Here is a 23,299-nt window from a genome sequence, read left to right as displayed (position 1 = left end):
TGATTAATAAAATAATTTCATTAAATTGTATCAACAAATTATCAGGTCATGGATGAAGGTTAATTATGATCTGATTTTAACAGTTAATTGTATCAACATATCAGTAAATCATTTGATTGTCATGAAAATATATTGATCATGATCAATTTTTAATTCTGGACAATCAAATGACAACTTTTGATTGAATCTTTTGATTGTTGACTTAAAGTTAATTGTGAATCTATTTGTCAATGATAATCAATTGATTGTCTAAATTTAAAGAGGAGGTTCAACTGTTAATTGTTGATTGAGGTGTTGGTTCAGGTCAAATTAATTAATCACTTTAAATGAGATGTAAACACAATAATGAATATAAAAAAAAGACTCAAATTTGTAAATACAATTAACTTTTAAAATGTCAATCCAGTTGATCACCGTTTAGATTACAATTAAAAACACATTCTTGGCTTTTATATCAAACAATTAAATGCAACTTGAACCTTTCCGATTAAATAATTAGACAATTAATTATCTTACCAAAAGTATTAAAGGTTAATTGTGAATTGAACTTGGATGATGTTGATGGTGTTTTTTGTGTTTTGTATTTGTCGTTGATTGTCACAAGAAGACAAAGTGATCTTAATCGTTCCAATTACGAAATTCAATTCCAATGGACACACAACAACAATTAACCATTTTCGACAATTGATTTCAATTAAAGTACACGAAGAAAAAAATATTAATCGTTGATTAAATGGGAGAAAGTCAAAAAACGATCCACCTAAATAACCACAATTAGTTACCAGAAATTAAAGAAGATGAAGAAAGTGAATGAGTGAGTGAGAGAGAGAGGAAGATGAAGATGAAGGAGGGAATTAATTTAAACATAGTGACATAATTACTTACATTAGATGATTTTTAGTTAATTACAGTGATTAAAACAAAAACAATCGAAACTTCATCTTAAATAATCAGCATAAAGGGTTGGGTTTATGAGTCGAAATGAATTTTTTTCCTGTTTACTTTTCAACCTTCTTTGTGTGTTGATTGTTGTTAATTGTTTGCAATTGAGATAATTTTGTATAAAATGGATTAACTTGATTACGAATTTCATCAGAATTCAATCAATCATTGATAGTTAAACATCTCATCTTTGGATACAACAAATCAACAGTTAAAAGAGTTTCAAATCAACAAACTAAAACTTTTATCATTCTTTAATTTTCTTCTAATTGTTTTACAATTTAAGTTGTTAATTTCTAATAAAAATCTATTACCTTTAAAAGATCAATTCAATTCATCATGTTTATCAATCTTAAATCTGTGTTAATTTGTGTTACCAGTGTTATCTTGGTAATGATTTGTTTAGATTGTGCCTCAGCTACTGGACACGGCGACGGAGGTCATAGTAACATTTTCCGTAAACAAGAATCAACTAAAGGTCATTCTCATTACGCTTTCGGTTACGACATTAAGGATCCATGGGGAGCAACCAACTTCCGTAAAGAGAAAGGTGATTTCACCAAGAAAGACGGTTGGGTCGAAGGTGTTTATGGATTGAAGGACAAAGATGGACGCGCTCGATTGGTCAAATATGTCGCCGATAAGAATGGTTTCAATGCTGAGATCAAGACCAACGAACCAGGTACAAGTGATGCCGATACTGCGGCTGCAACTTACAATGGTGCCGATGGTAATAAAGGTAAATGGAGCTACGATGTTTCCGTTAAGGACAGTGGAAAGTCAAAGGGTAAAGACTCTTGGAGCGCCGCTGCTTCAGAATTGAAGATTTTCTCAATTAAACCAAAACAATCTGAGGAATATGTTCAATCACCACAATCGGAAGATTCCGAATCACCAGCTGATTACTATCCAGCAGAATATGAGGCCAGGTCATCACCTCCATCGTCTTCACTTGGACCTGCCGATGATGAATATCAATACGAACCTCAAACCAAACAAGCTCAAGTTAAGAAATTAAAACTTTACCTTAAGCCCCAATACGATTACTATTACGGTTCACCTGCTGAAGAAAGTGCTTGAAAAAAGCCAATAACCGATTATTATTATTCTCGATTATTAATCTAACATGATTGATTTTGTAGTTTCTGATTGATTGGTGATACGACTAATCAGAAAATATTTATTCCAATTCATTTTTTTCTTTCACCATAAATGTAATTTATCCAATATTATACTCACTCATCATTGTTAACTGTAACATTATTTTACAAATAACGTTTACAGTTATCATTTACTTTATATATATGTATGTATTTGTATCTCTGACAAAAGTTAATTTAAATAAATTCAATGCTCATCCATAATCAATCCTTTTGAATGAAATTTTCTAATTACATTGAGTTTGATTTTTAAGTTTTCGTCGCTGTTGAGGTTGTGTCTTTCTTTTCTGGACAATTTGTAATATCCATCAGATTCTTGGTTAAAGGCATGGTAATTAATCGTTGATTGAATTTGAAATTTTGATTCTGGGTCACGATACATTCCCAACTTTTATATTTCTCAGTGAATTCCATGGAGTTTGAAGAAACGGATGTTGCTGATCCATCGGTTTTTGATTCGATGGATGATGTTTTGATTCGAGGGGGAAGTTGAATTGCAAAAGAAATTACATCATCTGTATTTCTTGCACTTGATTCCAATTCCGTGTATCTTTTCAGTTTATCATGAAGAGTGAATCCTTTACTTTGTAAAATTTTATTCAACTGACGATCTTCATTGAGCATAAAGTTAATTCCAAGAAAAACGATTTCCTGGTCATTGGTTAAGACTAATTCCTGGCAAATGGGATCAGTTATGGTAAATGAATGTGCTTCAAACAAATCAACTTCCCGTTGGGTACAACTTGTATAACTGTTGGCTTCTTGCCCTGATAGCAATTGATTATTTGATGAATTGTCAGACTGTTTTTCTGGTGATGATGATGATGGTGATGTTACAACTGCTGTAGATGATGATGATGTTGATTGTGTTGTTGATGGTGGTGGTGTTGCTGTTGTATTTGCTGATGTATCACGATTTTCTTTATCATTATTGGTTGGCATTGGAGGTGAAACTTTAACCAGACGGATCTTAACATCTGATCCACAATGAGATAATCGTAATTTAACTAGATTATCCGATTCAGCGACAAGATGACATAATATAATGTTAATATTAGCCAATTCTTTTCGACTATTCCTGTTTGATTGTTGACAATCATTAGAACTTTCTTTCGTAGATTTTTCATCTTTCTTTGATTCTTCAGTTTGCTGAACATTAGGATTACCATCGATCTCTCCATTAGCATTATTTTCTTCCTCTACTTTTTTCTGATTTTTAATCTTCTCCAATCTTAATATACGTTCTTCATCCAGAAATTTGTAACAAGATAATATTGTATTCTTCATGTAAGATCCCCATGTTTCTGGGCACATTAATTCAGCTTCAAAGATTCGTTTCAAATTGGAAGCAAGTTGACCAGCATTTGGATCACCAGTGATCAGTCCTATTAAAATACCTTTACCTGAAAGACGAAACATTAAATGACAGTAATAGAAATAGATTATAAGACTTAGAGCCATCTAAAAATATGGAACTAAATTTAGATTTAAAAATCAGAATGATTAAAAATTAATTACACCATTTGAGTTGTCAAATTGTCATTGACTTGTCAATAAGTAAGAATCTAATTTTGGAAAGGATGACAAATATTAACTTACGACAATCTAATGGATTATCTCCTGATGGTGAATTAAATTCAACCACCGTAAGGGAACTTAAATCGCTTAGAAATTTGTTCGACATCGCCATTATTACTGGACTAGGGTTGATATCGTTAGAACAACGAGTTTTAACCATTTCAACTTTTGACCATTTATCAGTCCACCGAAAATCAGGATAATAATTATCTAAATTACCAGAGATATCCAAGTATCTGAGTGAAGGAAGATAACGAACTATCCTTTGAATGGTTCGACGGTCAAAGTTAATCTCATTATTGGATAAATCAAGAGAAACACATAAATCAAAACCAACGAAAGATGGTAATCCCATTAATCCAGAACTGTGAAGATAAAAACGTTCAATGATCGAATTACCCTTAATCCCTCTCAAGTTACGCCAATAGATTCCAGATACATTGAGCTCTCGAAGAAATTTAAACGAAGAGAAATCAATTCGTAATCGTAAATCATTTGAATCACCAATAGAATTGTAAGAAAGATTAAGTTTAACCAAGTGGGTGAAAGTGGAAGCAATTAACTGTAATGTGGATTCGTTTATGGCTATTTGATTAAACGATAAGGCCAAAGATTCAATTGTATCATTTGAAGATGGAAATGTGATCGATGTCAATTCGTTGCAGCTTAAATTAAGATTTTTTAAACTGTTGATTGAAAAAAGAAGAAGAAAAAAATAATAACTTGATTAGTTAATTAGCAACACTTTTTTTCTCTCATAATTCAATTAGTTAATCAAGGTTTTACTCCACATTATTGCTTGACTAATCAATCGATTTGAATGACAGTTAAAAATTAAACAGAATTGAAATGTTTCCGTTTTGAAGCATCACTTTTAATCAAAGTAGTCAAGCTAATCAAAATTGAGAAATGACAGTTAATGGAAAGAGACTTAATTATGATTGATAAATAAAACATCTCTAACAATTCAAAATGGCTGAATTTCTCTGAATAAACATAATTTAATCAGATCAAAACTTCAACTATTACCTGCGATTATTAAAAATGGAAAAGTAGAGAAGCAAAAAATGAGAAGAAAACAATTGTAATTACCATTTGAATTTAGTTATTTGATTAGGAATTGATTTGAGAGAGCAAAATGACAAATTAAGACATGTTAATTTCTGCCCTGAATCAGTAGAGAATTTGGAAACAAAATCATCCAAGATGGCACAAAATTGATTAGGCGATTTAATTAACTCGGAAGATGAAGAAACACAATTAGTCCTTTTAACGTTAATTGGATTGACCGGTGTACCACCGATTGGTGAACAGATTGATTTACTTTTAACACTAGAACAATTAACTGAGGTTAATGTGGTGGTAGTTGTGGTTGTAGAAGATGATGAAGAGCTGATTGGTGATTTAATCAACGACGAATTGTTAATTGTAGATGGAATTGTTGTCGCTGCTCCAATTAAAGGTGAACTCTTGACCAAAACAACCTCAGAGCTTTTACTTTGAGTCTTTGTCTTAAGCGTAACCATTGGTAACCGAGAACAAAAATTAGAATAGAAAAAAAAATTTTCTTTTTGTGGAAAAATTAATTTGGATTAACCAAGTTGTTCACTTTTTCTTAATTTAGTTTAAATTGTTTTCTTTCACTGTTACTGGTTAATTTTGTTTCTTCTTTTAACTGTTAATCAACTTAAATGATGGAATTGTTGCCATTTCAAATGATCGTTTGAGAATTTTAAATTAAATCATTTCAACTCTTTTTTCTTGTCTCTCTCTCTCTCTCTCTTCATCTCTTTTCATCTATAATATGGATCCACCTTCATCTTTTATTATCTTCATCATCATCATCAACTTTCATTCCAAATCTCACCAAATCAACTTCAATTGTTCCTTCAGGCTTCATCAATGGTCCGTGATTCCATCCCTCTTTTAATCTGCTACTGTACCTTTTGCCCAGTCAAGTCTTTTTCTGGAGATTCCGATAACAACTGAATTATTTTCCTTCTCATTAACTTACCATCATCATAATCACCATCATTTCAAATGATCGGTTTAATTAACCTGTTTTCTTCTTAATTTTCGTCCAATCTTCTTTTTCTATTCTTTTCTCAATTTGTATAATGTGTGAGAGATTTTATTCAATTAGATTTTGTTTCAATGTATTGATCTTTCCCTTTTCTTTTCATTTCGTTTTGCAACAGGTAAACATTTTACTCTTCAATCGAATCAATTTCTCCCCTGTAACTTGAATTTCATGATTCGAGTTTTGAATCTACGAATCAACCCGCCGATATAATTCCCACCATTCTAATTAAATCAGTATGCATGTACTACTTTCATTTCCTTGCTCATTTGGTGCTCGGTTGGATGGTCATTTTCACAACAATCAGTTTGGACAATCAACATGAAAAATTTTTTCCTACTAATTTGAAATTAGTAATTTCAATATCTGAAAAAAAAGTTAAACCAGGACAGCGGTCAATTGGTAAACGATTAAGTTGATTACATGTATTTGTTATCATCTCCTCGTCACTCAATTAAATTGGAAGTGTGTTCATATCAATTGGTAGTTTCAATTGTTGGTGATTCAATTTTGAACAATCAAAATCAAAATCAATACAAAATCTATTTTTGAATAATTCGCAAATGGAAATCACTACACAGAGTAAATTATATCTTATCAAATTCAATATACACCAAAGCTGAACCTCGGTAAGATTAAATTATAACCATAATCATGGATTAGCTGATTTATTGGACAATCATCATTTCGAGTACAATTAGTTTGTTTCGGATAAAGTTGGTTGATATGTGATTCTGCAAACGCCTTAAAGAAAATGTCATTAACTTTTGCTGCTAATTGTGGAATCAGAATAATGGAAGCCGCCAACTGATGATTGAAAAAAGTGTTCATCTTAATCATCTTACTGATTACAATTCAAATTGTTACTTGACCCGAGGAATTCAGGGAACCAACGATTATATTTCTCATCTTTAAACTTGAAATTTTGTTAATTCTTTTTAAATCTTTTCAATTTGATTCCTTTATCTTTGAATAATTGAGTTATCCTCTAATTGTTAATCATTGGATTTACTTGAAACTTGAGAATTTACTGTTCACGGATTGAAAACATGAAGAAGAAAAAACAATTAATCAATTGGTTGGTTAATTTTAACAATCTTTTAATTCAATGGGTAAATACACACTTTGTTTTTCCATGCACATACAAATCCATACATATTTTTATGTGGAATCATAATTGTGGTTTTCTTTTAAATGAAAGAAATTAATTACAATTAACACCGATAATAACAATGAGAGCAATTGTTTGTCCCTCATGTTAAAACAATAAACGATTCACTTTTCAATGGAGTTGATTGTTTCGTCTTTTCATTTTTTTTTCTTATTTGGATTAAGAAATCATTCAGGATTAAGCAAACCAATGATGATTAATACAGTTAACTGATTGTTTCAAGTTGATGATCATGATTATTGTGATAAAGATGAAGAATGATTAATATTAATGATTTGGTTAATCAATAGTCCGGTTCATTACAGTTTTTAACACAAATAGCAAAAAGTATCACATCAGATATAACAAGGCAATAGAAAATGGACAAACCAAGATTAAGTAGATTTACAAGGATTGACATGATGAATAAAGAGATTAGATTAAAGATTACACAGAAAAGGTAACAATATCTTTCCTTAATTGTACCATAAATACCAAAAAAATTAGTAAAAAGGGTTAACAGGTAAAACATATGAAACTCAATAAGATGAGTTTCAACCAACGGAACAGCTAATCCATAAGCGATTAAATAAACAATTGAACTGGAAATTAGGAGAGAAACAACTGACCACTTAATACAAGTATAACAATCCATGATTGTGATTAAATCAAATAACACAATTAACAATAAAGAACAATCAACATGACCAACAAACAGAACAAAAAATGTAATTAATTACAAGAAGAAGAACATTCAACAAGTAGTTTAATCCATATAATCTTGTAATAGATTCAGAAAAAAGAAACACTCGGATCAATCAGATTAATTGAGATGAAGAAGAAAAATTGATTAGTTAATTTAAAAAGAAGAAAAATTTAAATTTAATTGAAAGAATTAATTTGAATGTTGAACTGTGACAATGAAGAACAAGAGACAAAGTGAACAGAGAAAAGAGAAAACATTTTGTTCTTTTCTATCTTCATTTTTTGTTCTCTTCTCTTTTTCTTCACTTCGCCATCTTGGTTTTAGTTTCTCTTTTCATTTCTTGGCAAGAAAATATTTCTCTTCTTTAATTTTGTCTATGAAATTTGTTCTTTTCTCAGTGTTTACCATGAAATAGAGTTAAAAATAGACTCGATTTATAAATAAATCTCGTAATGAGAAAGTCTCATTTGTAATTGGGTGAGTTCAATTTTCCTCTGTAAAAATTTTGTCAGTGAAAAAAATGAAGTCTAATCAATTCAGTGATTCCAATTGCAATGAAAATGGTTCCATGTTCATTTCCGATTTTTATTTAGTGTAAACATTTGGGTTTAATTGTTGTTTTTATTAGTGTTTAATGGATAATCTTAGAAATGTTTTTACTTTCTCAATTCTCATCATTTTCTTTCCTTTACTCTCTCATCATGTTTGTTTCTATTCACTTGGAATCGAGTGACTTTGTCGCTATGTGACATGGAAACTGTTTTGGGTGATTAACTTTCATCTATTTATTCAATGGAAATGAATTATTTTCTTGGATAATCAAGTAAGTAAAAATTTTTCTCCTAAATATTTAGATACATTTATTAATGGAACCATGAAATATTCAAATATATTCGTGTCTCTCTCTCGATTTGTTTATTATTCTTTGGCCTGAATTATCGTCAATACTTACTCTATATTCCCACAGAAACGAAACTTTTATGTTTACAATTGAGAATGAAACTAATTCAATTTGATTTATCTTCTATCTGGTTGATCTTTTTGATTCCATCTCTTTTGCTCCAATGGAACAATTGAAATCTCCTAATCAAATCAATTTCCTAATGAGATCAAGGTAAGAAAACTCGGAAGAGATTTTAATGATTATCGTTTATGAGACTTGCAAATTTTTCATTTTAAGAGAAAGTGACATTGAATGTGAAATTTTCAGGTGATTAGTTGAATTTATTTTTATCTTTACAGAAGAAAAAATTTGATAATTTGTTGCCTCAAGACATTTACATGATAATATTTGAGAAATCAAATAACCATCCATTGAAACGTTGATAATGTTATGATTGTAATAGGAAATATTTTGTATCCTTGTTAATAGTTTTTTATTTTATTTCTCTTACAGATTTTTTTGTGGGTTCATTAAGTATAAGAAAATCTCAATTAACCAAATTACATCATGGAGGTAAACGATTCTCTGATAGTAAGAATTGGAAAATCAGATTCAACCTTAACGATGTCCTCGAGAGATTATCTTTAACTCACCTTAACTCACTTGAGATTATCCAACTTATCAAAAAGTGATTACAGTTCCTTACATTTTCAGTGATCCACTTTTACCGTTGGTTCCTTCAACTCAATCGTTTCATTTCATCGTTTTCTTCATTCAGTAAACTAAATTGTTCTCCATTGACTCGATTTGGCTCCTTTTTCTTATATTCTGTGTATTATTTCATCTTTAATATGAATTCCATTTTCTCTGAAGCTTTTTGGAATTTTTTCTCACTTCTTTGTTTCTTTCTTCGCTTCAAGATTAATTACTGACATTAATCATTCTCCCATTGTTATTCCAAATTTCTAAGTGTCATCAAATTTGTGTTATTACTTTTGTTTTGTTTTTGTTCATAATCGGAAGTGATTCTAATTTACAAGAATCGACGATGATCCACTTTGGTATGATTCTTGATTTCTTTCAACGCAACATGTTCCTCATCTTTCTTGATTTCATGTTAACATTTATGTATATTGGTTTGTACAAAATGATCAACAATTCAAATAGTCGAATCTCTTCAAATAGCTAATTACTCGTTGACAATTAAAGCCATAAACTCAACAGCCAAAGAAGACTATGGATTCAAATAATAATTAAAGTAAGTAAATTTTCTGAACAATTTAAACATGAGATTCTTAATTTGTTTACCTTTTCTTTTCATTCTTCTTGTTTCCTTTTAGATGAAATCAGCTCATTTTCCTGAAGTTGATAACCAATCAAACGAGATGTAATGAAGTAAATTGCAAATAAACACCATTTTGCTTATTTAAATACACCATTGATTTTGTAATTATTTTTCACAATTTGAATTCTCCAAATATCATGTAAATTATTGTTGAATTTCACTTATACATGATGAGACAGATTCTCTTTTCGGGAAATGATCGCCATTGAAGGAAAACATTGATCCTCTGATGATTCTAATTCTTTCAAGGAGAATTAAATTTGATTCAGTTGAAGGTTAATTAGATTGTATCGAGGCGTAAATCATTAGCAGTCGTTTAACAGTAACTTCGCTAAACGTTTCCACTTAATCGTGATTAACAAAAATCATGGAAAATATTGGAAAAGAAAAAAATTGGTCATGGTCATTGGGACACTTTTCTATCATCATGAATACTAAAGACAAACAGGAAGGATAACAACAAGGAAGAGAGAATAAAGTAAAAAGAGGAAGAAGAAAAATTAAATTGATTTAAGAATTGATTATAAAATAAATTCCTATAATCATCTTAATTAGGATAAATAGAAGGTGAAAGAGAGTAAACAAAATATTAGATAATTAATGTTAATAAAACTGAAGAGGAAATGAAATGAAAAAGAATAGAAAATCAAACCAATAACCCTTAGGCCTAACAAAGAATAACAAACAAATCAACATCGTAAATTCACAGAAATAATCTAATCGGTAAATTCAACATTCTAATTCTAATTCTCCTTAATCACAGTAAGTTAAAAATAGAACAATTAACTAATCGTCACAATTGATTTCAGAGAAAAAGAAACAAGAAAAAAGTCACAATCGTATTAAAGAAATAAACAAATAGAAATCATAATAAGAAAGAAGAGAAAAAATGAAAACTTACCTTAAATATGATTCGTTTAATTGTTCCAAACAATAAAGAATAAAAAAGAAAAAAGAAATCAAGTTAATCACAATTAACATGAAGAATTAATTTCAATCCATCAACAAGAGAAAACAAATAAAAAGAAGCTCAATTTTTTTTTCTTTCTTTTTCTCTGTCTACGTTTTTTCTTCTTTTCCTCTTTCTTTTCTTCTCTGTCTTCCATCATGTGTTTTTTCTATTCTAAATTTTTCTCTTCTCAATTAGATTGATTTCTTTTTCCTTTTTAATTAACCCAAACCAATTTTATTATGTAATTTAAGGTTCACTTATTTTACCCCAACTAAGGTCAACAATTAACTTCAACTGTCAATTTAATTAGGGTAAGTAATTAATGTTTTTCTCTGCAAAGTTTAGTCTGTGTATGTGTTAACCTATGCAACGTTTTTTTCCTTACCTTTTATCTAATGGGTTTGTTTTTTTTTCTCTGTCTTAATTTGCATTTAGATTTGTAATTAACCATCATGGGAAAACGTGTTAAATGTTAACAGTGATAATTTGTTAATATGGTAAATTGTCTGAAAAGGAGAGAAAATAACAAACTATTAGGTGATTTGGTTTTCTAGAGAAGGAGAGTCAAAGATGAGTTTATTTGGTGATATTTTCGTTGTGATATTATCTCAGGTACTTTTCTTTGCCGGTGGATGGATATTCTTTGTGAAACAATTGTTCCGTGATTATGAAGTTCATCATTCATTTGTCCAGCTTATATTTTCTATTACATTCTCATTGTCATGTTCAATGTTTGAACTGATTATCTTTGAGATAATTGGAATCCTTGATCCAAGTACAAGATTTTTCTATTGGAAATTAATTTTATACATCATGTTATTTATCATCATTTTGATTCTACCTTTATATATAAGTTACTGTATTCTATGCAATGTAACTTTCATCGCCAAAAGATACATCAAACCGATGACTTTCCTCATCTGGTGTATATTTATCTTCCTATTCTGGAAGATTGGTGATCCTTTTCCCATTCTAAGTCCTAAACATGGTATTTTCTCAATTGAACAAGGAATCAGTCGAGTTGGTGTAATTGGTGTTACTCTTATGGCTTTACTTTCGGGATTTGGTGCTGTCAATTATCCTTATACCTCGATGACTTATTTTATGAGAGTTGTTACTTCGGCTGATGTTACCTCATTAGAGAAAAAGTTAATCCGAACATATGATCTAATTGTGATGAAAAAGAAAAGGATCATTTTAATTGAGAAAGACAGTCGATCACCATCAACAACTTCTCTTTGGACAAGTGTCATTCAAACCTTTTCATCTTCAGGTTCTGAAAGTGTATCACAATTAAGATCTGATTGTCGAACTTTAGAAGAATTGGCAAGACAATTATTTTTAGAATTGGTTGATATGAAAGCGATGCAAACACGAATGGAATGGTCAAAGACTTTTAAAGGAAAATATTTTCACTTTATTGGTTATTTTTTCTCTCTCTACTGTATATGGAAAATATTTATAGTAAGTAAATTCTCGTATTTGTTTTTAGTTAATCAATCTAATTGTTTGTTTACTTTTTTTCCCCCTCCTCTAGTCTACAATTAATATTGTGTTTAATCGTGTTGGTCGAGTCGATCCTGTCACTCGGGGTATTCAAATTGCTGTTAATTGGATTGGATTGGAAATTGATGTTAAATTTTGGTCACAACATGTTTCCTTTCTTCTTGTTGGGATAATTGTTATTTCCTCTATTCGAGGTCTTTTAATTGCTTTAACTAAATTTTTTTACGCCATATCAAGTCCTAAATCGTCAAATATAATTGTCTTAGCTCTTGCGGAGATAATGGCAATGTATTTCGTATCAAGTGTCGTTCTCATGAGGATGAATATGCCTCTTGAATATCGGACAATTGTTACTCAAGTTTTAGGAGATTTACAATTTAACTTTTATCACCGATGGTTTGATGTAATATTTTTGGTCAGTGCTCTTTCCAGTATTGGCTTTCTCTATCTGGCTCATAAACAAAGTAGCAATAAAGAGCTTTAACCATCGTATATTTGCTCTGGCTTTTATTTTTGATTTGATTGAAATTTTAACATTGATATTGATAATCGAATGAAATGTATTAGAACTATTTCGGGTATAATAGTAATAGAAGGAATGATGAAATCAGGAATGAAAAGAAAAAAGTGATACTCATCAGAAGTGTTGACGAAGTTTTGACGTTTCCTCTGCTATTTTCCACTGGATTAATGAAGTACACCCTTGATGCTTGGCTCTTTCTCTGTGACATCATTTTTGGTTGTTCCAAAAAAGTCCAAATTAAAATCTTGGGTAAAAGAGAATAAGCAATCACTTGCCTGTGTATCTCCTTGAGTATTTGGTGGGTATTGCAAGAAATCTGGCTCACAGTAATTACTACCAAATTCTAGATCAAGTTCCTTGTCTGAGTCATATTTAGCTCTCTTCGCTTCATTGGTGTTGTCTTCATCTATTACATAGTCTGGAGAGTCTTCAATTAGATCAACAACTTTATCCAATGGTGATGGTAACTCATTTTGATTTTTACGTTTGCGAGAATCCATATCTTGCTGTTCAAATGAATCGTTGAATGAACGGCTGTTCATATACTGATTTACACGAGGAGGCTCTTCAAATTTTACGTGATTCCGAATTGGTTGAGAGGTTGACGGTTCTTCATTTCGTTCCTGACTTTCTCCAAGGTTAAGTCGATGTGCTGAAGCTTTAACTGGTTGTTCATCGGTCTTTTCATTGTAACCAAAGGTTTGTGAAGTGTTGGTGGGACAAATTTCTTGTGATTGTGGTTTTGGCTGTGATGGATATTGTTGTTGCTGATGTCGATAGCTATTAGTTGGTACAGCCTTCTGAAAATCAACGCTAACATATTCACCTTTTCTTGCGCGTTTTTTGTGCTCATCGTTAGTTCCAACAAAGTGTCTCTTGATAGCTTTACGTCCATAATCATCAAGATTGAGTTTCTCGAGCAGAGTCACTTTTATATTCTCGAAAACTGGTGGTTCCAATTGCTTTTCGTTGACACAATATTTCAAAAGTTCAGCTTCTGATTCAATTCGCCTCTGAAGTATAACCAATTCATCACGCTCAAAACGTAAATCATTTTTAGCGTCATTTTCAACGCTGGTGATCAAATTTTCAGCATATCTTTTAACAGAGTCCCGACTCCAACCAGGTTTCAAATTTTTATTCATTAATATCTCGTTTTTGATTTCAATGAATTGTTCAGCCAAATTGGATAACTCATCTTTACCAAGAGCCAAATGTTCCAAATAATCATTATGATTACCAAAAGATTCTTTTAAATGGCCAATCCAACGTTTAGTAACATCTTGAACATATTGACCATAACAGTTGATCATTTTAGATTGCTCTAAACAATTGAGTCGATCGTTTAGTTCATTATGTTTAACAGCAATGTTGTAATCAAGATCCGCAATTTTACACTTTAAATCATTAATTGCATTTTCACAAACAGTGATTTCATTTTCCATTAGCTTTTGGCTATTTATCTTTTCAATCAATTCACTTTTTACGCAATCATATTTATTTACCTCACCAGTATCAATCATCTTGCTAACTGAAAGACAAATAAAACACCAAGAGAAACAATAAGATGGCACAGATAAAACTGTTAGAAAATCACAAAAATAAATTGTAACAATTAGAAAGAAAAAAAAACTGATCAAAAAAAGATTAAACTTGAGATAAAATGAAAGATCTTCAATCTAAAGATTAAAAGAGAATAAAAAAAAGTTCTTTTTGTCGAAAATTCTAAAAATCGAATTTAAATTCTAGCGTAGTTTATTTTTCTCCACCGAGATGGAGACACAATAGTAACCGGGTTTTTGTTTACTTTTAGAGAAAAAATTTTCTTCAATTAATTTGTTTTCTTAATTAATTTTCTTTTAATTTGGTTTTAGAATAATTAAGTTAATTGGGTTAAAAATTGATTTGTTAAGATAATATCTAAGTGTACAATTGTTTTCCATTCGAGTGATTTGATTTAAGGTAAGGTAAGATTGATGATTTTCTCGGTTGATCTTTTGAAGAAAGGAAAATGTTTTTTTCTTAATAACAACTGATTGTTGTGGTTTTGTTTTCTGGTTTTCGTAAATTAATTTGAGTTTAATGTTTGAATTGATTGGTTTTAATTTTATTTTGACAGTGGAATTTTTTATTAAGATTTTGTTTCTTTCATTTAGAGTTTCATCATCATGATTAATCTAATTCAAAGTTATGGTGGAGGTTCATCAGATGAAGAAGAAGGGGAAACTCCTGTTGGTACCAAGGTTCCAATTAAACCTTCAACTAGTGACAAGAAAGATATTGAATTACCTGTACCATCAATATCTGTTGATATTAAAGGTAAATTAAGTCAAATAAATACTTGCCCACAAGTGGATGAGTCTCATGTTAAAGATTTCCGACAAAAAACTGAATTTCAACCTGCTATTGATCTTGATTCAACTAAAAAGATTGCATATAATGCTAAATATGATGATCTTTATGCTCCCAATATTGGACCATCTTCACATCCCTCACGACCATCTTCCTCTCTTCCTCGGAAAAACTTTCTAACCGGACAAGTTGAGGTGACAGCGGTAAATGATTATCACTTTGAGACACAAAGACGAACCTTTCATTTCCATGGAATAGCTTATGATCCCTCTGATAATGCAACATTAAAAGATAAAGTTGTCAAAGGAGCTGTAAGTTGATTGAGAAAATATTTTCTACCAACAAGATTATCATTCCTATGAGAATTTATCTAACTGTTTGCAATTCTTTTACTCTTCTTATCACTTCATTTTCCAGGCATCTGCTCAATTGGGTTTACCAGTGGCCAGTGTTTCCGATGACCCTGAGGTAAAAGCTTATCAATCAAAAGATTCAACTAGCCGGAAGAAACGATTAAAAAACGATGACCCTATGGACATAGATAATTATTTAGGACCTTGGGCTCCATATGAAGGAGAAGTTACTGTTTCTCGACCAAGTGAAGAAGAGCAGAAAGAGATTGAAGAATTTATGTCAAAAAAGAAAAAGTTTACAGTTAATCGTGAAGAGAAAGAAATTGATGAGAAAAGTACAATTCACATTCCAGATCCATATGATTATCAAGGAAGATCTTTCCTTCATCCACCCCAAGATTTAGATGTTAATCTAAGAGGTGACAATGTACCTCGTAAATGTTTCCTTCCCAAGAGGATAATTCATACTTACACTGGTCATACAAAGGGTTTAACTGCTATTCGTTGGTTTCCTAGATCAGCTCATCTTTTCCTGTCCACTGGGATGGATGCGAAAATTAAATTATGGGAAGTCTATCGTGATAGAAGATGTATTTTAACCTATTCTGGACATAAACAGGCTGTTCGAGATGTTTGTTTCAATCGTCGAGGTGATCATTTTATCTCAGCGGGTTATGATCGCGGTTTAAAATTATGGGACACAGAAACTGGACAATGTGTTAAAAGATTTCCCAATCGAAAGGTTCCCTTTTGTGTCAAATTTAATCCTGACGATGATAAAAATCATCTTTTCCTTTCTGGTATGGCTGATAAGAAGATCCTTTGTTGGGACACAAGATCAGGTCAAATTATTCAAGAATATGATCGTCACTTGGGCGCTATAAATACGATCAATTTTGTTGACAATAACCGACGATTTGTTTCCTCTTCCGATGATAAAAGTCTTCGAGTTTGGGAATGGGACATTCCGGTTGATATTAAATACATCGCTGATCCTGGTTTACATTCAATGCCAGCGATTTCACCTTCACCTAACGGTAAATGGTTGGCCTGTCAATCGATGGACAATAAGATTCAAGGTTTCGCTTGTCTAAATAGTTTTAAATTAAACTCGAAAAAAGTTTTCACCGGTCATATGGTTGCTGGTTATGCTTGTACACCTGATTTCTCACCTGACATGTCATATTTAATTAGCGGTGATGCCGATGGTAAATTATTCATTTGGGATTGGAAAACAACCAAATTGTTAACTAAACTTCAAGCCCACGAAAATGTTTGTATCAATGTACTTTGGCATCCACACGAGACGAGTAAAGTTTTAACTGCTGGTTGGGACAATAGAATTCATCTTTGGGATTAGAATTGAGTTGATTAAAATAACATCTAAATTAAGCTTCTGTTATTGTTGAAAGCCAACAATTTATCTCCATTTTATATGACTAAATTGTTGGAATTATATCAATATACCCGAAAGCTTATTTTCATCGCCATTTTCACTTTCTCTTTGATTCACTTCATCTTTTCATCATGTTTGTAAAAAATAAACTATTTTCCATGTGTAACATCTAGAAAACATATCACTTCCTCTTCCCTAATTTACACCCATCGGCATCCTAATCAAGACTATTAAACAGCGAGACAATCAAAGAAAGAGAGAGAGAGAAACCAATTAGTTTACCCTTGATCTTGATCAATTGTGATAAAGAATCATCAATGTAATTTAATTTCCCATCATCTAATCAACAAAAAGAATTGAATCTTTTGTCCGTCTCACTACTCCATGAACTCCATGAATTAAGAGCAAAGTTGACAGACCCAATATAAAATATTAAATTCATTTAGATTGAATAAATAACAATTAAAGATGACGAACAAAAAAATAAACAAAACTCACTAATCAATGGAAACAAAGAAATAAAACCAAAGGAAAGACACAGAAAATGAAAAAGAAAACCAATTGTGAAGACAATGTTCCATTCTAACGTCTAAATTATAATCCAAATTAATTTAAACACCAAGATTATTAAGAAATTGCGATAAAAATTAAGATTCTTAATGGATTAAAATTAAGAAGATTTAATTTTATTTTCTTTCAAAATTATCTACATGCTATTTTGTTCACCAAACATGGCAAATGCCTTATGCATTTTCGTCTACAGGGTGTTCCTGAGACACCGAACTATTCGTTCAGTTTACAGTTAAATTCTTTATTAACGAGAATTTCATAGATGCAAATTAGATCTTTGATTTTTTCTGTAAGATTCTGATTGTTGGTGAGATCCCATTCATCATGCCAATGGTTTCGAGTGCTTTTACATTGATTTAAATAATGTGTAAATTGTCTTTCTTTTTTTTTGATTCTGTTAATTCTTTGAGTTATAATTGTTATTTTTGAGCAGATTACAACGATTCTCCTTAATCCAGTTCCTTTGATGTTGTTGTATATTTTTTCCATTTTTCCTGGAAAGAAAAGGGTGTAGATTGATGTGGTTCTTGCCTGAGTGGTAATTTGATTTATTTTTTCGATGATGTGTTCTCTTATATCTCTGGTGAGGTTAATTTTGTTGTTGATTTCAACAGTTTTTATCGGTTGAATGGGCAGATGATTACTGAGGGTTGTGGCAGTCCAGGTGTATGTTAGGCGGTGATTTTTTAAGATGCTGATTACCGTTTTAGTACTTTCTGAATTTGGGAATTTGATGATTATCTCTGGGAGTTGGTAGTTTACTCGATCGTTTTTATGTTTATTTACTAGCATAAAAAGGGCTAACAGTAACGTTTTGTTATAACTTGAAGTTGATGTGTAGATTATTCTTTCTTCATCAAGGGAGAAACTATTTTCTTTAATTCTTATATATGCTTGTTTGAGGGGGGACTGGTTGCACTTCCTGTTCCAAAAATTGTCTATTTGTTCATTCTCAGGGGGTTCGAATGTTCTTTTTTTTGTGAAAAGTTCTAGGATTGGCCAGTTTTCTTCTTGTTGACGACTTCGAAAAAGAGCTTCGACAATTGACTGTATCCATATACTTACCGGGTTCGTAATCCTTATCACAATTATTGGTACCCAGCTGGAAATGGCTTGATTTAGGCCCAGAACTTTTTTGAGCTTTTGATTTACTGTCTTTTGAATGTTGTTGATGAAGATCTGGTAATTTTGGTTTTTGTATAGAGCATGGGGCCCAAGGTGATACAGCATCGATGTGTAGTAGGCCGATATTACTAATCTTTGATAGTGGACAGGAAGTTTGTTTATAACTTGGATTTGATTGTTGATTTTCGAGGTAAAGAGATTTACCAGGATGGGTAAGTTCGAGTCATGAAGCGAGTAGGTCACAATTTTACCCACTATTTTTTCTGTTAAAGAAGTTGTTTTGGTGAAGATTTTCGTTTTATTTGGGTTGATGGTGAGATTAACCTGTGCCAATGATTCAGTCGCCATTTTCAGATCATATTCTTTACTTTCGTTCTTACTAAGGATTAACATGTCATCAGTGAAAGCCAACGCTTTGACTCCTTGTTGTTTCATTTGTCGGATTGCGAAGTTTAGACCAATTATGAAAAGAATGGGGCCCAGAGATGAACCAGCCGCAGTTCCAATATCATCTGATTTGTACCAGATTCGTTTCTTATCTTTATAGCGGAGAGTTCGATTTCGATGAAAGGACTTGACCATAGAGAAGGTACCACTGTCAACAAACTTTTCAAGCTCATTGTAAACGATTTCCAGTGAGATAAAATCAAAGGCTTTTGTTGCATCTATTGAGATGATTATTCCATGTTCAAGGTGTTCGCATATTTTTATGTGTAGGTCGTTGTTATTTATGGATTGTTGATAAGCAAATTGAGTTTCGGGAATGAGGATTTGAGGCAGAACTTTCTGGACTCTTTTGGTGAGGATCTTGTCGAAGATTTTTAGGATGAAACATGAGATTTTTATGAGACGAAGGTTACCATCGGGTTTCGGTAAGTAATGAGCGCCGAAGGTCTTAATGACTGATGGTATAATTCCAATTTGGAAAGACTTTTCTATCGCTGAGGTGATGATATTCTTGTTCAGATTCCAAAATTTCTTCCAAGTTGTAAGTGAAAATTCATCAGCATTTCCAGAGGTTTTCTTGAAGTTCATTGATAGAACCGACAACCTTTCCAGTTCACTCAAGCAAGATTGACTTCCATTTTCTATCTGGGGGGTAATTTTTTCTGTGCTGTAGCTACTAAGATCTGGTTCAGCCGAGCTTTTGGTGAATCTATTTCTCATTAGTATTTTACTAATTATCTTCCACTGTTTTTTACTGTCTTTTCTAATTTTAAAGAGATAATTGTAGGTCCCTATTTTTTTTCCTATTCTGAGTTTGATACATTGTTGTTCTAATTGTCTAATTAATTCTGCGTCTACTTTTGCTCGCTTCATTCTTTGAATCTTTGTTCTGAGTCTTTTTATTCTTCTATTTGACGTCGATTTCTGAACTGTCTTAATTCTCATGTTTTTTTCCTGAAACTCGACTAATTTTTCGAAGAAGGTGAAAGGGTCTTCTAATCTAATGTTAAGTTTGTATTTAAGCATAAAGGTAACCTTCCTTAAATTGTTTACGTCCACGAATGGAGGTTGAAGTGGAATATCTAAGGTAAACTTCCTGTGGTCAGTAACAATCTCACCTAAGCTCAGCTGAACGTCTTTAACATTTGTGATGAGGATGTCGATCCATGATCGCATTAAAGTCAATCTCGTATTATTGTGCTGAAAGGTGTAGTTGTCAGCTCTGGGTTTATTTATAACCTCTAGTTGATGATGAATGATGAAATTGGCGATTGGTGTTGAACAATCCTTATGCGTTGTTTTCATGGACCATAAGGGGTTTTCGCAATTTGCGTCCATAACTATCACAATGGGTAGGTGAGCATATGATGCAACTAGTTCAAGGAAGTCGTGGACATTGGCTGGTTGATTTGCGTGAGCGATGTAACCTCCAGTAATAACAAGTTGTTTCCTACAATAGGTTATCACAGAGATTATACAATTTTTTACACTGATGTTACTGGTATGAATTTTAATGTCCGATGAGGTGATTAATATGGTTTGATCATTTATGACGAGTCCTCGATTGATGTAGTTTAAGGCTTTACCTCTATTTGCTTCAACCAACACAAGAACTGAGGCTTTAGATTTTAAGGTTAACTGGATGAGGTTGTCAGTTGTTTCACGCTCTTTACGAGCGTTTAGATAAACTAGGTTTATCCTCTGTTCGTAGGAACCATTCATAATTAATGTCATGAATTTTTGCTGCTTTGTTGATGAGTTTTTTAATTGTTGCACAGTCAGATGAATTAGATGAGTGAGGGCCTTGGCAATGATAGCATTTAGGTTGATTAGTACATTGGTCAATATGATCTAATTGAGAGCAGTTAACACAACGAGGTCTACAGTTTTCATGAGGTCGACGAATTATTTTTAGGCAACAACACATGTGAATGTCAAGATCATCATGAGCTTGATGAGTTTTTCCCATTAGATGAATGTAACCATCATTGTCTAGAATTAAATCACGATTTTGTTGACTTATGTTTAGTCGAATGATGGCAAGGTTGTCTTTCAGTTGAATATCAGCCACAGAGGTTTTGTCATCTCTTATTAGATTGTTGGAGTTTAGAATGTTGTTTAGCACGAGAGTAAATGAAAATTTAACTAGGAGAGGAGCTTTAAAGTAAATTGCTGAAGGTGTTGGCTCGAATTCGTAAATGGACGAGTTGGGAAAAAATTTTTCAATGATTGAATAAATTTCAGCTCTAGCATCCAATGATACAGCACGAATTTCAACTCTTTCGTTTTTTCTCAGTCTAATTGTTGTCACTTTGTTTGATGAGTCAGGTAATGTTGTCATGAGAAACTGTATGAACATTGAATAATCGGTGACACCATTGAGTTTAATTTGGAAGGATAAACTTTTATCACAAGTTGGAGTTTTTTTAATCCACCCAAGTCTGAGAGCTTGAAGTTCTCTAAAGACTTTAAATGTTGACATTTGTTTAGTTTGGTTGCTGTGAAGTTGAAAAGAGAAGGGAAAAAAGTTTAGTGATGAGGTTAGAGTTTGTGTTTGTTTTGAATTTAAATTGTTGTTGTTTTAAGTTTGTGTTATTCATTTACACTCAATTTTCTTAATTGCCTTTCTAGAGTTTTCTTAATTGTTAAAAGAGGATTTGGAGTTTTGGATTTTGAGCTTTTTGAGGATTAAGAGGGTTTACTTGATGATTGTTGAAAGATGATTCTACTTTTAATGGTTTGTGTTAATTGTTTTACTTTGAAAAGGATATTGGGTTTAATTTTCATGTGAGTGTGAAAGGTTTGAGGCAATTAAGTTAATTAAGTTTTAGGCCATTATAACTTTGTATTGAAAGTTTCTTCTTTCAAGTTCAAAAAGTAATTTTTCTTGAAATTTGGCACATTTATTCTCAAAGGCATTTTCTCCTCTCTTAAGGCAGTTTGGGCATTGCCATTTGTGCGGAGTGTTTTTAATTGGACATGTTTCATGAACATGATCTTTATCTCCGCAGTAAGGACAAATACTAATCTGAGTGCACTTGTTAGCGTTATGACCAAAACGAGTACAACGTCTGCATTGTTTTATGTCGAAATGATCGACTACACGAGCTCGTTTGTAGCCCACCGATATCAGCCCATCATGGTTCTCAAGCCATTCCCTGAGAGCTGGGTCAATCTCGATTATTACATCATGAAAGCGACCATTTCTATAGTGATGTTTAATGTTGACCTTCCAGCATTTTTTCCACTTGTTCTTGGTAACCAATCTCTGTATCCATTGAGCTGTCTCTTCTTCTCTGAATTTGACACTGAGCACTTTAATTTGAGGGTCATGAATGGGTGGAATTTTGGTGTCCCACTCAGGTTTGATTTTTCGAATGTAGTTGAAAATTTTGGTACGATCGGTTACACTTGAACATTTAATTTTCGCCGAGTCATACCCTGGGGCAACTTCCTCGGCTGTACCAATGTCTTCATTTGCTTCTTCTAACACATTTTCCACTTGATCAGTAGTTAGTTCTCCCAGTTTTTTATCGAGTTGATTTTTCAGTCCAGGGATTTTGACGATGATTGTATGATGAATTGTGAGATGTGATACGTCGAACCAAGTGGGTGGTGGACCTTGGTGAGTGTTAAAGGGGACTGAGAGGAGATTTTTTATTTGATTATTAGATAGATCTTGTATCTCAATGGGTTGCATCTCGATGTCCGTTTGTGTTGCTTGTTCTTGGATTGACAGTAACCGATCTGTGAATTTGACCAGGTCAAGAAGTTCATTTTCTTTTAGGCTATTTGCGAAGCGAGTGTCCTTGACTGCTTCTTGTAACGTTTTTATTATTGGAAAGGCGATGAGTTCAGTGTTGATGGTGTCAATGTTCAGATTTTTATCTTGATGTGATTCAGCGTATTCCTTAACAAGAGCAAATTTCATTCTTTTGGTTGTTTTCTTATCCCCTGATGAAGGTAAATTTTATTTTTAAGGTTTAAATATTAGTTTAGTTTGGTTATTGGTTATGTTTGTTTAAGGCTTGTTCGGTAAAATAAAATGTTTAAATTGTTTTTGATTTAAATATGAAGATTTACTTACGCAGTTTCCTGAGGTCAGGAGCGGAGAATTGTTTCTGGCTGTTTACCGACATTTCCCTTGTTGATGATGTTTTTTCTTAGCACACAGAGTTGACCAAGCACTTCTATTTAAAAATTATCACAGGATAGAAATTAATTTCGGGTG

General features: G+C 32.0%; 4 protein-coding genes and 3 long non-coding RNA genes across 14 annotated transcripts; 5 read left to right on the top strand and 2 right to left on the bottom strand.

The window, feature by feature from the left end:
• Positions 1 to 196: 196 nt before the first annotated feature.
• On the top strand, positions 197 to 2,063 carry LOC128389923 (uncharacterized). Its single transcript, XM_053349582.1, has one exon. It carries the CDS (start codon positions 1,282 to 1,284, stop codon positions 2,020 to 2,022), a length of 741 nt encoding a protein of 246 aa, XP_053205557.1. The 5' UTR covers positions 197 to 1,281; the 3' UTR covers positions 2,023 to 2,063.
• Positions 2,064 to 2,072: 9 nt separating this feature from the next.
• LOC128389908 (uncharacterized) lies at positions 2,073 to 5,348 on the bottom strand. The gene is made up of 3 exons (XM_053349562.1): positions 4,773 to 5,348; positions 3,702 to 4,366; positions 2,073 to 3,505 (listed from the first exon to the last, which is right to left on the bottom strand). The coding sequence occupies exons 1-3, from the start codon at positions 5,204 to 5,206 to the stop codon at positions 2,352 to 2,354; spliced, it is 2,253 nt and encodes a 750-aa protein (XP_053205537.1). The 5' UTR covers positions 5,207 to 5,348; the 3' UTR covers positions 2,073 to 2,351.
• An 18-nt stretch (positions 5,349 to 5,366) lies between these two features.
• LOC128389933 (uncharacterized) lies at positions 5,367 to 7,050 on the top strand. The gene is made up of 2 exons (XR_008325546.1): positions 5,367 to 5,801; positions 5,879 to 7,050. It is a non-coding gene; the product is annotated as an uncharacterized LOC128389933 (long non-coding RNA).
• LOC128389930 (uncharacterized) lies at positions 6,844 to 11,322 on the bottom strand. 6 transcript variants are annotated; one of them, XR_008325542.1, is made up of 3 exons: positions 11,182 to 11,322; positions 9,808 to 10,258; positions 6,844 to 9,733 (listed from the first exon to the last, which is right to left on the bottom strand). It is a non-coding gene; the product is annotated as an uncharacterized LOC128389930 (long non-coding RNA). The 6 variants fall into 6 exon arrangements; XR_008325544.1 differs by lacking the exon at positions 11,182 to 11,322 and adding an exon at positions 10,746 to 10,935 and having other exon boundaries at positions 9,808 to 10,085; XR_008325541.1 differs by lacking the exon at positions 11,182 to 11,322 and adding an exon at positions 10,746 to 10,859.
• Positions 8,298 to 9,930, top strand: LOC128389932 (uncharacterized). Its single transcript, XR_008325545.1, has 4 exons — positions 8,298 to 8,439; positions 8,584 to 8,730; positions 9,013 to 9,757; positions 9,840 to 9,930. It is a non-coding gene; the product is annotated as an uncharacterized LOC128389932 (long non-coding RNA).
• Positions 10,957 to 12,794, top strand: LOC128389919 (Golgi pH regulator-like). The gene is made up of 3 exons (XM_053349577.1): positions 10,957 to 11,107; positions 11,232 to 12,260; positions 12,334 to 12,794. Exons 2-3 carry the CDS (start codon positions 11,367 to 11,369, stop codon positions 12,784 to 12,786), a joined length of 1,347 nt encoding a protein of 448 aa, XP_053205552.1. The 5' UTR covers positions 10,957 to 11,107; positions 11,232 to 11,366; the 3' UTR covers positions 12,787 to 12,794.
• A 1,843-nt stretch (positions 12,795 to 14,637) lies between these two features.
• LOC128389909 (pre-mRNA-processing factor 17-like) lies at positions 14,638 to 17,092 on the top strand. 3 transcript variants are annotated; one of them, XM_053349564.1, is made up of 3 exons: positions 14,638 to 14,787; positions 14,982 to 15,488; positions 15,595 to 17,092. In XM_053349564.1, the coding sequence occupies exons 2-3, from the start codon at positions 14,994 to 14,996 to the stop codon at positions 16,888 to 16,890; spliced, it is 1,791 nt and encodes a 596-aa protein (XP_053205539.1). In that variant the 5' UTR covers positions 14,638 to 14,787; positions 14,982 to 14,993; the 3' UTR covers positions 16,891 to 17,092. The 3 variants fall into 3 exon arrangements, with proteins under 3 accessions (XP_053205539.1, XP_053205540.1, XP_053205541.1); XM_053349565.1 differs by having other exon boundaries at positions 14,645 to 14,787; positions 14,962 to 15,488; XM_053349566.1 differs by having other exon boundaries at positions 14,645 to 14,792.
• The last annotated feature ends 6,207 nt before the right edge of the window (positions 17,093 to 23,299 follow it).

This window comes from Panonychus citri, unplaced genomic scaffold (genome assembly GCF_014898815.1).
Source record: "Panonychus citri isolate SS breed McGregor unplaced genomic scaffold, ASM1489881v1 Contig00111, whole genome shotgun sequence".
Taxonomy (NCBI): Eukaryota; Metazoa; Arthropoda; class Arachnida; order Trombidiformes; family Tetranychidae; genus Panonychus; species Panonychus citri.
The sequence above is the reverse complement of the archived record's forward strand: the minus strand, read 5'-3'. Positions and strand labels throughout refer to the sequence as shown.